The 16707-nt window shown below is 38.8% G+C and overlaps 2 protein-coding genes across 3 annotated transcripts in view; both read right to left on the reverse strand.

The window, feature by feature from the left end:
* The window catches only part of fam117aa (family with sequence similarity 117 member Aa), a 43224-nt gene extending 35059 nt beyond the window's left edge, over positions 1-8165 (reverse strand). The window contains exons 1-3 of one of the 2 annotated variants that reach the window (XM_061905509.1): positions 8042-8165; positions 7679-7930; positions 5588-5733 (exon numbers count right to left, since the gene is read on the reverse strand). In XM_061905509.1, the coding sequence (XP_061761493.1) occupies positions 5588-5733; positions 7679-7790 (258 nt within the window). In that variant the 5' untranslated portion in view covers positions 7791-7930; positions 8042-8165. The other variant, XM_061905508.1, reaches the window with a different exon arrangement.
* Positions 8166-13537: 5372 nt separating this feature from the next.
* rundc3aa (RUN domain containing 3Aa) overlaps positions 13538-16707 on the reverse strand; it is a 59748-nt gene continuing 56578 nt past the window's right edge. Inside the window, exon 12 of the mRNA XM_061905517.1 lies at positions 13538-13994. Within this exon, the coding sequence (XP_061761501.1) occupies positions 13852-13994 (143 nt within the window). The 3' untranslated portion in view covers positions 13538-13851. The remainder of the gene's footprint in view (positions 13995-16707) is intronic.

Consider the following 16707-nt stretch of genomic DNA (forward strand, 5'->3'; position numbering starts at 1 on the left):
TGAGGGTGAAGTTGTATCCGCTTTCATCAAGTGCTTTCTGGTACGGGGGGGTTGCTTGGTCGAATTCAGCTTTGCTGGATGACAGCATCGATAGCCTTTTATTAATTCCGGTAGGTATTCTTTTCGTGGTGGTGGGTGGGTGGTTGCTGTCATGGTGCACGTATTGGAGTGTTGTGTTGGGTTTCGTGAATGGTTGGTAGCTGTTATTTCTCAGGTTGAAAGTGACGTCGAGGAAGTTGGCGGTTTGCTTGTTGGCTTCAATCGTGATCCGTAGGCCGTTTTCTTTGAAGATTTGGCATATGCGCTTCTTGGTGTTCTCGCTGCTCCTTGGCGAGGCGCGGCACACTGCCAGTCCATCATCACGGTAAATACCAAGGTTCAGGTTGAGGCTAGCAAGCTGGGAGAGGAGGAAACTACCAACGAGTTCGCACGTTTCTGCTCCGTCAAAACTCCCCATAGTAACGTCAAATGTTGAATTGTTCTTTTTTTGCCATGGTGTACTGTTGTGGATGAGTATGGAGTTCTTTGCGTGGATGATGATGTTTCTTTCGTTGCCTGTGATTGAGTCGTAGTCCGAGGCGAAGTTTAGTGCTTGGGTCAGTAGGTCTTGCGTGATGGAAGGGTAAAATTCTTCGATGTCGAAGGAGATAAAGTTGTGTTGTTGTTTGTCTTGGATGTTGTTGAACCATTTGATTACTGTTGCTGTATTTCTCCATTGGTTGAGTGGTGTTTTGTCCTTGATTTTTGCGTTGATTCTGTCCAGGATTATTTTGCTGATTTTTCCTATTTCGGATTTAGTTGGGTTTATTAGTCGGCATGTTGGGTTATTTGCGAAGTTGGGTTTGTGGTCCTTCAATGTGATGAAGGCTTCTTTGTTGGCTGTGGCGTCCACCCTGTCCTCAATGTCCAGCTCGGTTGCGATCCGCTTGTTTTCCAGGTGGATGTTCTGTAAAGTGTTGGGTTGCGCTTTTTTGTATGATTTGGTGATGCTTTTGTCCAGTAAAGAGTTATGTTCTGGTATGTCCATTCTGTAGAAGTTTGTGGTTTTATCGGCGGCTATGATGAGGTTGCTTACTTTCTTGATGCGCTCCGTGTCATTTTTCAGCTTGGTGAGGAATGGGTTGCGGGCTGGCTTAAATTTGACTGATTGTATCATTTTGAGCATGTCGTTCTCAAAGTCCTTTAATTCCTTGACTGTGGGTGGGTTCTTGGTAGATTTGAATCCGTAAGTTTCCTTTTGCGTTCCTTTTGTTTCAGGGTGGAGGAAAAAGTGTGCTTTCCACCGCATCCTTCTTAGGAAGTGTTCCGTCTTTTCTATGAGTCTTTGCTTGTAGTCCTTCTGCGCGGGTATGGGAATGTTCTTCGTGGAGTAGTCGATGCTGAACTTTTCCATTTCGGATCGTCGTACAGTGCTCAACAAATGTCAATTTGGAGCGGAATATGTCTTGATTGGATTATCCGGAGAATAGTGCTCGATACCGTGGTAGAGCGCAATATGTAGGTGTGGGAAAAAATCACAAGACTACTTCATCTCCACAGATCTGTTTCATGAGGGGTTCCCTCAATCATCAGGAGATTTTAATGGAAGCATTCACATACAATGGTTTATATAGAGCACAGAGTGGGTGGGTACAAGCAGGCGTAGGGTGTGGTGATTGGCTCATGTGTTACCTAGGAGGTGTTTCCGTCTATGGCGGCATGTTGAAATGATTTCACTGCGCTTGTTGAGGGATGATAGATCAGGATGATATATAATAAACAGTTTCTCTTTTAAGCATAGGTTGCATCTTTTATTACCACTGTTGTATGGTGTGCTGGATGCAAGAATTTGCCATGTTATTGAATATTCAACATTATTCCGCTCCAAATTGACATTTGTTGAGCACTGTACGACGATCCGAAATGGAAAAGTTCAGCATCGACTACTCCACGAAGAACATTCCCATACCCGCGCAGAAGGACTACAAGCAAAGACTCATAGAAAAGACGGAACACTTCCTAAGAAGGATGCGGTGGAAAGCACACTTTTTCCTCCACCCTGAAACAAAAGGAAAGCAAAAGGAAACTTACGGATTCAAATCTACCAAGAACCCACCCACAGTCAAGGAATTAAAGGACTTTGAGAACGACATGCTCAAAATGATACAATCAGTCAAATTTAAGCCAGCCCGCAACCCATTCCTCACCAAGCTGAAAAATGACACGGAGCGCATCAAGAAAGTAAGCAACCTCATCATAGCCGCCGATAAAACCACAAACTTCTACAGAATGGACATACCAGAACATAACTCTTTACTGGACAAAAGCATCACCAAATCATACAAAAAAGCGCAACCCAACACTTTACAGAACATCCACCTGGAAAACAAGCGGATCGCAACCGAACTGGACATTGAGGACAGGGTGGACGCCACAGCCAACAAAGAAGCCTTCATCACATTGAAGGACCACAAACCCAACTTCGCAAATAACCCAACATGCCGACTAATAAACCCAACTAAATCCGAAATAGGAAAAATCAGCAAAATAATCCTGGACAGAATCAACGCAAAAATCAAGGACAAAACACCACTCAACCAATGGAGAAATACAGCAACAGTAATCAAATGGTTCAACAACATCCAAGACAAACAACAACACAACTTTATCTCCTTCGACATCGAAGAATTTTACCCTTCCATCACGCAAGACCTACTGACCCAAGCACTAAACTTCGCCTCGGACTACGACTCAATCACAGGCAACGAAAGAAACATCATCATCCACGCAAAGAACTCCATACTCATCCACAACAGTACACCATGGCAAAAAAAGAACAATTCAACATTTGACGTTACTATGGGGAGTTTTGACGGAGCAGAAACGTGCGAACTCGTTGGGAGTTTCCTCCTCTCCCAGCTTGCTAGCCTCAACCTGAACCTTGGTATTTACCGTGATGATGGACTGGCAGTGTGCCGCGCCTCGCCAAGGAGCAGCGAGAACACCAAGAAGCGCATATGCCAAATCTTCAAAGAAAACGGCCTACGGATCACGATTGAAGCCAACAAGCAAACCGCCAACTTCCTCGACGTCACTTTCAATCTGAGAAATAACAGCTACCAACCATTCACGAAACCCAACACAACACTCCAATACGTGCACCACAACAGCAACCACCCACCCACCACCACGAAAAGAATACCTACCGGAATTAATAAAAGGCTATCGATGCTGTCATCCAGCAAAGCTGAATTCGACCAAGCAACCCCCCCGTACCAGAAAGCACTTGATGAAAGCGGATACAACTTCACCCTCACCTATGAACCCACCCCAGGAAACCAACCAAAAAAGAGCAGAAAACGAAACAACATCATCTGGTACAATCCGCCATTCAGCAAAGACGTCTCAACCAACATCGGCCGCAAGTTCCTCACTCTGATCGACAAACACTTCCCCAAAGGCAACACCCTAAGAAAAATATTCAACAAAAACAACATTAAATTGAGCTACAGCTGTATGAATAACATACAACAAATCATTTCAAACCACAACAAAGCAATTGCAAAAGGACTGCCTACCCCCAGACTAAACGACTCTGAAACCAATAATGAATGTAACTGTCGCAAGAAACCTGATTGCCCTCTCAACGGAAGGTGCTTACAGACATCAGTCGTTTACCAAGCAAAGGTAATACGCAAGGACATTAACACATCCGACACGTACGTAGGATTAACCGAAGGAGCGTTCAAAACAAGATGGAATAATCACAACGCCTCCTTTAGAAACCAGACTTTGCAGAATTCCACAGAACTCAGCAAACACATTTGGAACCTCAAAGACAATAATGTTGAATATTCAATAACATGGCAAATTCTTGCATCCAGCACACCATACAACAGTAGTAATAAAAGATGCAACCTATGCTTAAAAGAGAAACTGTTTATTATATATCATCCTGATCTATCAGCCCTCAACAAGCGCAGTGAAATCATTTCAACATGTCGACATAGACGGAAACACCTCCTAGGTAACACATGAGCCAATCACCACACCCTACGCCTGCTTGTACCCACCCACTCTGTGCCCTATATAATCCATTGTATGTGAATGCTTCCATTAAAATCTCCTGATGATTGAGGGAACCCCTCATGAAACAGATCTGTAGAGATGAAGTAGTCTTGTGATTTTTTCCCACACCTACATATACATATATATATACACATATACATATATATATACATATATATATATATATATATATATATATATACATACATACATACATACATACATATATATATATATATACATATATATATATATATATATATGTATATATATATATATATAGGTGTGGGAAAGAATCACAAGACTACTTCATCTCCACAGAACTGTTTCATGAGGGGTTCCCTCAATCATCAGGATGATTGAGGGAACCCCTCATGAACCCCTCATGAAACAGTTCTGTAGAGATGAAGTAGTCTTGTGATTTTTTCCCACACCTACATATTGCGCTCTACCACGGTATCGAGCACTATTCTCTGGATAATCCAATCAAGGTATATATATATAAACATATATACATATACATATATATATATATATATATATATATATATATATATATATATATATATATATATATATATATATATATATATATATATATATATATATATATATATATATATATGTATATATATATATATATAATTTTGTTCTCTGTTTGACTAATTTCACTTGATCAAACCTCAACTAACGTTCAACACCATCAAAAATTATTCCTGCTGATATCATATCGGTACAACATCGGTATCGGCATGGTATCGAAAGTTAGTATTCAGACTAAAGTAATCATTATTAATCTTTCTACATTCGAATTCTAACTTTATGCTTGCGATATGAGGCGGAAAACCTGTTTTTTAATACATAATTACCAGAGTTTGAGGGCGGACTTGCCTCAAACGTTGCCTTCTTTCATGCACGCAAAAATGGTTCCCGGACCCCCTGCTGAGGCTGGTGTCCCACTTTAAACGCTCGAGTTTGGCATAGTGTTCAGACGAGCATATATGGTTATAATGATCAGATTTTAAGGTTGTGTGTGAGGGCTGCTCTGACTGACGTGTACGTGAGTGCAGGTTCGGGTGGCTGACAGCGTAATAATAATAATTATACTAATAATAGTAATAATAGCAACAATCATGATAGAGTTTAAAGGTGAAAATGGAGCGACGAGAAGTTTGATGCGGGGACGCCACGCTGGTGGGTGTTGGGGGGGCTGCCCGGCAGACGCTTGCTGGCGCTGCGAGGGGGATGGGGTGTGTGTATAATGAGGTCAGGAGGGGTCTGCTCCTCACAATGGAGGCTATGGGGGGGTTTGGCTCGCCTTTAAACTGTGTCAGGCCGACCTACACCGGGCTTGGCGAGCTTCCTCGGGCGTTTGGGGTCGAGGGGTGTGGTGGGTGGGGGCTTCATGCACCAGCTAAGATGTGCACACAGGAGAGGATGTGGGTGGCTTGGAGATGTGGGGGTTAAGGGTTGATGTAAGGTTGAGCTAAAAAAAAAAAAACTAAAAAAAAACACCTGCAGGAGCAACGAACGTTCTCACCTGTGTGGCTTTTTCGCTGACGCGCGTCCCTGCTGGGCCCTGAGTCTCCTTGGGCCACTGGCCCTGCAAGTAGGGCGCCATGATGGCATCCAGGGACATGGTCCGCCTCATGGTGGGCCTGGGCGGGCGGGACGAGTTCCTCTCAGCTACACGCACACACACACACACACACACACACATACATACACACAAGGGTACATGTTAAATGTGAACCATTTTTCACTGAATTGCTCCCAGGCGTCCCCCATTAGCCCCCAGCCCTACTACTAGTGTGTGTGTGCGTGTGTGGGTGCGTGTGTGTGTGTGTGTGTGTGTGTGTGTGTGTGTGGGTGTGTGTGTGTGTGTGTGTGTGTGGTGGGGGGGCAAAACAGCAAAATACACTTAGTGGACTCACAAGCAGCAACTAAACATCCTGCAGGTCACAATGTCAACATCTTATTGTTCTTCATGAGCATCATTCTGGTGTCACACCCAAAATGGGGTAAAAAATTACTTTTTAAATGTTGTTTCTTCACTCACTTTTAAATTCCTTTTATACTTAAAAAAGCTTATTTAAAAAAAAAAATTAAAAAGTGCATTTTTAAGGGTTTTAAAAATTAACTTGATAAAATGTACTTATTTAATTCACTTTTGAATAAAACATGTTTTTATATAAAGTGCATCTAAAAAAAGGTACATTTGAAAATAAGAAGAGCATGTCTTATGTAAAAAGTGCTTTTAAAAATAAATTGTAAATGCACTTTTAAAAAAAATAATTTTTAAATTAAGTTTTTTAAATCTAACTTTTAAATGCATTTTGAAATGTACTTTTGAATTCTCTTTAAAATGCAATTTTATGGCATTTTTAAATGTACTTTGTACTCAAAATAGTTCACTTAAAAATGTACATTTAAAAATAAGAAGTGCATGTGTTAGATAAATTGTGCATTTAAAAATACATTTTAAATGCACTTTTGTAAATGTACTTCTTAAATAAACCTTTTTAAATTCTCTTTTAAATGCACTTTTATGGCATTTTTAGATGCACTTTGTACTAAAAAAAAGGTATATTTAAAATGTACATTAAAAAATAAGAAGTGTGTTTATGAGGTAAAAAGTGCATTTAAAAATAAATTTTACATGCACTTTCTTAAGTGTACTTTTTAAAGGATTTTTTTTACAGTTTACCTTTTAAATGCATTTTTAAGTGTACTTTTTTAATTCACTTTTAAATGCACTTGTATTGAATTTTAAAATGCACTTTATACTCAAAAAAGTGCATTTAAAATGTACATTTAAAAATAAGAAGTGCGTTACGAGGTAAAAAGTGCATTTAAAAATACATTTTACATGCACTTTTTTAAATGTACTTTTAAAAGGAATTTTTTACAGTTTACCATTTAAATGCATTTTTAAGTTTACTTTTTTAAATTCCCTTTTAAATGCACTTGTATTGAATTTTTAAATGCAATTTATACTCAAAAAAGTGCTTTAAAATGTGCATGTAAAAATGAGAAGTGCATTTATTATGTAAAAAGTGCATTTAAAAATACATTTTAAATGTACTTTTTTAAATTTACATTTTAAATGCACAATTTCAAAATCACTTTTTAAAATGTATTTTTAAAAGTGCTTTTAACTCTTAAATACACTTTCAAATGCAATTTAAAAGTGCATTTAAAAATAAATGCATTGAAGTAAAAAGTTTTAAGTGCACTTTTTAAATGAAATTTTTGTAAAGGTAACATTTTTAACTGCAATTTTTAAATGCACTTTTTAACATACGCTTTAAGCGTACTTTTTAAAGTGCACTTTTATTGCACCTTAAATGCATTTTGGATTAACTTTATATTAAAAGAAACTGCTTTTAAGAAAAAATATTTTCTTTAATTAAATATATCTTTTAAATAGATTTTTAAATGCACTATTTTGAATGCACTTTTTAATTTCTAAAAAAATGTATTTAACTTTTGAAATAATTTTTAAAATTAACTTTATATCCAAAAAAAGAGCAATTAAAAAAAGCTAAAAAAAATCACCTTTTAAATGTATCTATTAAATACATTTTTAAATGCATTATTTCAAACATACTTTTTTGAATGCATTATTTACCTGTTTTGCTTTCCCTGCTGAGGAGGAGCTGGTAGGGCACCGTGGCCCTGAGGGGCAGCATCAGGTTGGAGTTGCTGCAGACCCGAGGAGCTGCTCCACTTTTACCCGACATCAGGCCCACCACCACCACCACCTCCTTCTCTTGGATATGAACACACACACACACACTTCCCTCTGTTCACTTCATGCACAACAATGTTCCAATAGTCAGCTCATGGCCTCATGTCACAGCCAACAAGTCCATGTCTCCTCCTGCAGTAGAGTTTTCGTATAAGTTTAGCACAAGTGTACACACACACGCGCACACACACACACACTCACACACCCACACGCACACACACACACACTGACATGCACACTAACCTGAACAGTGCAAAAGTTTTGGGTCGTGTGCTTGGTTGCTGCAGGACTGAAGTGAAGCTCTTACTGGTCTTCACTTCCATCTGTCATCGCCCCTCCTCCTTCTCTTAAAAAGTTTGAAGTCCCCGCCCACTTTTTTTTCTTTCACTATTGTGAGGCTGCATGGTCTTTGTGTGTGTGAGTGTGTGTGTGCGTGTGTGTGTGCGTGTGTGTGTGCGTGTGCGTGTTTGTGTGAGTATGAGAGAGTGGGTGTCCAAAAGGTCAGCAATAGAATAGTTTATAGAGTTCCACAAGAAGCTCATTAACAGTCTAGTCAACTCTTACAATCTCGCCGTGATAAATGTAGAAAAAGTTCACTGCAATATTTTTGACGTGTCAAAGGACGCCTCATGGGGAGTAAAATTTACTGGGCACATTTGACAATATTTTTTCTTGTCTCCCGATTGGACAGCACTCGAGTCTGTCACAAGAATTTTTGTGCAGCTGGGATAGGCTTCAGCACCCCCCACCATCCTGTAAGGGACAAGCGGTAAAAAATGGATGGGTGGATATTTGCCATTAAAAATTATACTAATCATATTTGTAACTAGAAAATGCAATTCCAGTAGACCTTTTGTGTGACCGAAAAAAAAGCCTGAATTTCAACAGAAATTCTAGCAGTTAGCACGAAATATACAAATATTAGTTTTTTATTGGCACCCAATTTAGTAATTTTACAAGTACAGACCGACTTCAGTTTGTAGTAAAACCGAGCACCCATTCAAGAAAAGTCCATCATTACCATGAATTTATTAACGTGGACTCTGACTTACACAAGTTGAAAAACTTATTCGGGTGTTACCATTTAGTGGTCAATTGTACGGAATATGTACTGAATTGTGCAATCTACTAATAAAAGTTTAAATCAATCAATCAATCAAAAAAATATCTGCTTATCCGAAGTTAGGTCTCTGGGGTCAGCAGCCTAAGCAGAGAAGCCCAGACTCCCTTCCTCGGTCCCAAGGCCAGCTGGGAGACATAGTCTCTCCACCGTGTCCTGGGTCTTCTTCGTGGTCAGTTACCGTTCAGACGTGCCCTAAACACCTCACCATCTTTAAAACTCATTTATACACCTTAGCCTTTACATTTTTATTTTATTTTTTTAAACCAGTTGATCTGCCACTTCTCTTTGCTTCTGTGCCCCCCTGCATCCACTGCACCGGTCCCTTCCAAAGTTTCTATTCTTTCCCATTGGGATGTGGGATCAGATCTGAGGATGTCGTGGTTTGTGAAGCCTTTTGAGGCATTTGTTATTAAGGGCTATATAAATAAACTTTTAACGATTGGTCAAAATTTGCTACCATTGATAGATTCCCAGGTACTGAGAATTGGCACCATATCGGTTCAAATGTGTAAGGTTCCCATCCCTACTCTTGTATTGTTGTTTTAGCTTCACTTATACTTATACGAAAACTCTACTGCAGGAGGAGACATGGACTTGTTGGCTGTGACATGAGGCCATGAGCTGACTATTGGAACATTGTTGTGCATGAAGTGAACAGAGGGAAGTGTGTGTGTGTGTGTTCATATCCAAGAGAAGGAGGCGGTATAGCTCGGTTGGTAGAGTGGCCGTGCCAGCAACTTGGGGGTTGCAGGTTCGATTCCCACTTCCGCCATCCTAGTCACTGCCGTTGTGTCCTTGGGCAAGACACTTTACCCACCTGCTCCCAGTGCCACCCACACTGGTTTAAATGTAACTTAGATATTGGGTTTCACTATGTAAAGCGCTTTGAGTCACTAGAGAAAAGCGCTATATAAATATAATTCACTTCACTTCCCTGGCGGCCTGTGACTTTTTGTAATTTCCGGTTTACAAAACATGACTTAGCACAAGTTGCAAACTTTTCATTGGTTTTGTGCCTGTCTGTAAGAATGGTTAATTTTTCATAACTACAACATAAAAACATGTTTAAAACCTTTTAAGTATGTTTCTGACAATATGCGAGCCCTGTGGACATGAAACAACACTCACTCAGTAGAGATCGACGATATGTTTTGTTCAGAGTCGATACAGATACCGATTATTAGCAGTCAAGGAGGTTGGTAACCAATATTTGATGCCGATATGCATTTGCAGTAAAAGTTATTTAAACATGAACGGCATACTTAGAGTTAAACTTGGACAAACTTTAATGATCCACAATGGAAATAGTTTGACACAGTAGCTCAGTTAAAAAGGTTGGAAAGTGTAAGGATGGAAAGGATAATTGTGACGCTTAGCTGGCATTGTGGTTATGAGGGTGCGTTCTCCCTATAATGCAGGCGGACTGGACACAGCGTGAAGGTAAGAAATTATTTATTTATACTAAAAAACAGACTATGAACAAAAAGACTTGCACAAGGCACTGAAGACAAAACCAACAGAACTAGCATGGGAGCTAGAAAGAACTGAAAGCGCTAGCATGTGAGCTAGGGACACAAACGAAAGAATAGCGTGGAAACAATGAAATACGAAAATTCTTTTACCACAATAGGAATCAGCGACATCACCTGTTGTATCGATCAGCAAACTAGACTGCGAGGATGAGTAACGGAAAAGGCAGGCTTATATAAAGACAGAAATTAGGAGGCAGGTGCGCGTCAAAAACGAAAAGCAGGTGACATTAATACGTGACTATGGCAACGGAAACATACAGGAAGTGCCACCAGGAACTAAGGAAGACAAATACTAAACAGGATGTACTACCAAAACAGAACAAAACCAGAATATGACATGATCCGAGCCGCGGATCATGACAATAATGCAGGTATAAAGTAGACCAAAAATGTACCATAGTAGCAAAATAAAATATAACATATATGTAATATTCACATATTATATATACAGTTTATGATATATACTGATATGTTATATTACTATATTATATTATGTTTTAATATAATATATACAATATATAACAATTACCATGTACAATATTACAGAATATGTAATAAAATAAAGAGTAGATCCAGCAGAAAATATACATTATGAACAAAGAGAGGTACCTAACATAGAAGCGGTCAGGTAATATAAACCTAAATATAAAATAAACCTCAGTAAATAGCTGGACAAGGCTTGAAGTTGGGTTTTTTTTTAAATTCTTTTTTAGGTTACATCAGACCAGTAGAGACATAATTTTATGTGGCACTAATGTTGTGGTCAACCTGAATTCACAAACACCTTTATCACGTGTGTCTGAGACGAGCATCAACATTTACATTTTAAAATATGGGAAATCTCCTGGGAAAATTGGTAAAAATATGGGATTTCATCAACATTACAATAACTCACCATCTACTTATTTTTTTTTTCAATTTAATAGCAGTTTATGGATTTAATCATTTAATTTCCTGGTGAGGAACCATGAAATATTGTGAACACGTCAATAAAAACAATTCTGCGCTCCTTCACTTAGCTTATAGTTGAGACATGTTTCAAGATGGCTGACATCATTTCTTTCTGGATATTACAGAAAGTATGATAATGTGTGAGCTGCTGCCTGCTCTTCCTTACTTATACAATAAGTCTAATGTTTTTAAGGATATATTCTCAAAGTTTGGATTTTTGTCTTCATGGCCATCCAGCTATGTCGTGCTTTTATTTGACTGAATCACATACTCAATTTGCCTTGCCAGATATTAAAACATATTTGGGGAGAATTATTGACATTGAGAGTATTTTTTATTCTTAAATTAAATACATTTGGCTCCAGTAAAATAAGACTGCTGCTTGAACAGCGGTTATCATTTATCTACAAATGTATCTACTATTGTTTTAGTTAGTTTTTTTAAATGTTGATATACCGTATTTCCTTGAATTGCCGTAGGGCATATAGTATGCGCCTGCCTTGAATTACTGACGGGTCAAACTCGCTTCGCAAAATAATTAGCGGATGCTTAGTATTACCGCCTGGTCAAAGTCGAGACGTCACGAGTGACACTTCCCTTGTCATCATTTTCAAAATGGAGGAGGCTGATTTCAATACCGGTAATTGGAAATTGCATAAAGGGAAGAAGATTAAGAGCTATTCAGTAGGATTTAAGGTCCAAGCTTACATCACACTCAAATTTTTACTGCATGCCTTTGGTAAGTGCCGGAGTGAGAAGAGGTTTTAAAATAATAAGCACATGCTTACTTTTACCGCTTGCCTTTGGTAAGCGCAGGAGTGAGAAAAGGTTTTAAATTAATTAGCGCCCCGGCGGCAATTCAAGGAAATACGGTATGTCCCATACGGATATATGGCAAAATGACAAATATCGGCCAGGACGATTTTGCGGTGCCAATATTTGGCATTTCGACATATATCCGTATGGGACATTTTTTTAGAAATCATAATCTGCCATAGTCACCTTTCCGCTCATTTAATCTAATATAGTGGTGCTGCCAAAGGCTGAGCCAATAATATTGGTGTTGCCTGAGGCTGAGCCAATCAGTGGCCACAATACTGAACAGAGCGCTCTGATCCTTCTGTAGTTGTCATGATCCGTGGCCCGGATCATGTTTTGTTATGTTCTGTTTGTTTTGGACTCCCTTAGTTCCTGCTTGTGCACATCTGGGTTTGTTTTAGTTTCCATGGGGATTAATTGGGTTCACCTGCCTCTGGTTAGTGGTCGGCACGCTCAGGTGCTGTCAAACACTAATCAGAGAGCTATTTATTCACCTTGCTCGCCAGGCTCAGTCTGGCTTCATTGTTTGCTTCTTGGTACCGTTACGTGACTATTCCTTGTCTATAGTCTATGCTAAGTGTTAGCCTTAGCGTCCTGTGCGATCGGCACGTTTTTCCTGTGACTTGTTTTCCGTTTTTGGTACTGGTTTGATTTCGACAATAAATCCTGTTCCTACCTGCACGTCCTGTCCGGAGTAGTCCGTCTGCATCCTGGGGGGAACAAACCTTGCAGAAAGCTGCGAAAGTAATATTGATATTTGTACTTCATTTAGACATGTTTATGCTCAAAAATGCTTAATTTAGGCCAACAAATACTGCATTGCTTTTTTTTATTATACATATATATAATATTGTGGGCACACTTAACACATTTTCATAAATAAACATTTAAACCAGAATGAATGCAGACTTTTTTAGATTTTTCAATTGTACTTAATGAATAACAAATAGCACTCTGATTAGTGGTTGACAGCAGCTGAGCGTGCCGACTACTAACCAGAGGCAGGTGAACCCAATTAATCCCCATGGAAATTAAAACAAATCTATGAATTCATTAACATGGACCCCGACTTAAACAAGATGAAAAACTTATTCGGGTGTTACCATTTAGTGGTCAATTGTACGGAAAATGTACTGTACTGTGCAATCTATTAATAAAAGTCTCAATCAATCAATCAATCAATCAAAGAAGTGACCTGTGAGCGTCCTCCCATCCAGTAATGTCCTTATTGGCCACTAAAGGGGGCTAAAGCGCAGCTGTCCCCTGTAAGTGTTTTCTGCTCGCCTCCTTACCTACACACACACACAAAACACACACAGAAACACACGTCATGTAAAAAGGCAGTTTATTGCAACACAACAAAGAATGATCATTTCCAAGTCGAAGCGTAGAAAGGGAGAGGATGAGCAAGGGGTTGTACTGCAACAGTTTGTGGCGAGGAATCCATAGCTGTTGTCCTGGTTCCGATCGACGGGTGAGAAGAGGACGGGCCCCCATGTTTGGGTTGTGTTGCGTGGCAAGAAGGCGGGAGAGTGTGCGAGGGTGAAGATCGGAGTTCCTGCTGTACATTCACAGAGAGGTGGGGGGGGGGACAGCATCACCAGGTAGCGGGGGTTGGAGGGCGGCTCTTAGCTCGGGGACAGCGCGGGGCTGGGCTCTGCACTGATGTTCACCAAACACTCGCTGGACTTGAGACTGGTCAGGGACTTGGAGCTGGGCAAGGACGCCAACGAGCCGCACAAACCCAACATGGAGGGGGTAGTGTCCTTCCCTGCAGATGTGCGACAATGCAACACAACAATGGACAACAACACAATCCACATGAGCCACATCAAGGCCCCTTTTGTGCAAGGGGTCTGGGAAAGACGCTCTGCATATAGCCACCTTTTGCTCTGATTACTGCTTTGCATACTCTTGGCATTCTCTCAATGAGCTTCAAAAGGTAGTGACCTGAAATGGTTTTCACATCACAGGTGTGGTTGAAGCTCATTGAGAGAATGCCAAGAGTGTGCAAAACAGTAATCAGAGCAAAGGGTGGCTATTTTGAAGAAACTAGAATATAAAACATGTTTTCAGTCATTTCACCTTTTTTTGTTAAGTACATAAATAAATGGTTGTATTTGTATAGCGCTTTTCTACCTTCAAGGTACTCAAAGCGCTTTGACACTACTTCCACATTTACCCATTCACACACACATTCACACACTGATGGAGGGAGCTGCCATGCAAGGCGCCAACCAGCACCCATCAGGAGCAAGGGTGAAGTGTCTTGCTCAGGACACAACGGACGTGACGAGGTTGGTTCTAGGTGGGATTTGAACCAGTGACCCTCGGGTTGCGCACGGCCACTCTTCCACTGCGCCACGCCGTCCCTATACATAACTCCACATCTGTTCATTCATAGTTTTGATTTGATGTAAATAGTCATGAAAGTAAAAACCATTGAATGAGAAGGTGTGTCCAAACTGTATATATATATATATATATATATATATATATATATATATATATATATATATATATATATATATATATATATATATATATATATGTATGTATATATATATATACACATATATACTGTATATGTATATACACACATATATATATATATACACACATACATATATATATACACACACATATACATATATATAAACATTTAAATATATATATATATATATATATACACACACATATATAGATGTAAATACACACATATATATACATACATATATATACACACACACATATATAGATGTAAATACACACATATATATACGTACATATATATATATATATATATATATATATATATATATATATACCATGCCCATTTTCTACCGCTTATTCCCTTTTTTGGGGTCGCGGGGGTGCTGGCACCTATCTCAGCTACAATCGGGCGGAAGGCGGTGTACACCCTGGACAAGTCGCCAGCTCATCGCAGGGCCAACACAGATAGACAGACAACATTCACACTCACATTCACACACTAGGGCCAATTTAGTGTTGCCAATCAACCTATCCCCAGGTGCATGTCTTTGGAAGTGGGAGGAAGCCGGAGTACCCGGAGGGAACCCACGCATTCACGGAGAGAACATGCAAACTCCACACAGAAAGATCCAGAGCCTGGATTTGAACCCAGGACTGCAGGAACTTTGTATTGTGAGGCACACGCACTAACCCCTCTGCCACCGTGAAGCCCATATATATATATATATATATATATATATATATATATATATATATATATATATATATGTATATTTATATATATATATATGTATATATATATATATATACATACATATATATATACATATATATATATATAAATATACATATATATATATATATATATATATATATATATATACATATATATATATATATGTATATACATATACATATATACACACACATAAATACATACATACATACATATATATATACATACATACATATATACATACATACATATATATATGTATATATATATATATATCTATATATATATATATATATATATATATATATATATAGATATATATATACATATATATATATATACATATATGTATATATATATATATGCACACATATACATACATACACATACACGGTATGTATACATTTTTGTCGTTACACTGAGATATTGCAAAAATGTATTTCTTACTTATTTAGAGGATTTTAGTTGATAAAAAACGGATTTGACAATCATTGTATTCCGTTTATATTTACATCTAACACAATTTCCCAACTCATATGGAAACGGGGTTTGTATTTGATACATGTTTATATTGACAAATGTGCTGTTTTGCACTGCAATATTGTTCAATGATTTTTAAATATGTCTAGCTTGTGTGCTACAGTGTGCTTAGCTGTTGTTGCTGTTTTTATTGCTGCTGATATCAATATCGGATCATGACACCCCATGATTATACGGGCTTGCGTGTAAAATGTCCGATACCGGCCCTCTTTTTGGAGCTATCCACTGCTCTTTTCATCACTGTGGAATGATTGGTTTTGATGATTCCTCAAAATCGACATCACTAATTTCTACTAACGTCGGTCGAAGCTGGGAGAAAACATAAAATTATTCTTTTAATGACTGTCGGTAGACGGCTTTCAATGAATACCATGACAATTGAATGTTTATTGTACTTTATGTGCATCGAGGGTAAGGAACATTTTGGTGCAGATCCAGATAAAGGTGCAAATGAAGAAATTTATTTTTGTCCATCAGCTTCCATTGAGGGCCCCAATGGGGCAGTGAGCCAGCGGCTCCAACAGATTGAGCTGTTTAAAAAAAAAGAAGAAAAAAGTCATGTGCTTCACTGCCACCTGCTGGGTTGGAGTGGAACAGCACAACCAATTGTCAGTTACACTGACCTGTTTACATTGTTTTGTTTTTGTCAACGGGGAAGGCGTCACGTAAACAATTAATTGTCATGGTAATCATTGAAACCAGTCAACCTATAGTC

The sequence above is a fragment of the Nerophis ophidion genome, linkage group LG07 (assembly GCF_033978795.1).
Source record: "Nerophis ophidion isolate RoL-2023_Sa linkage group LG07, RoL_Noph_v1.0, whole genome shotgun sequence".
NCBI lineage: Eukaryota > Metazoa > Chordata > Actinopteri > Syngnathiformes > Syngnathidae > Nerophis > Nerophis ophidion.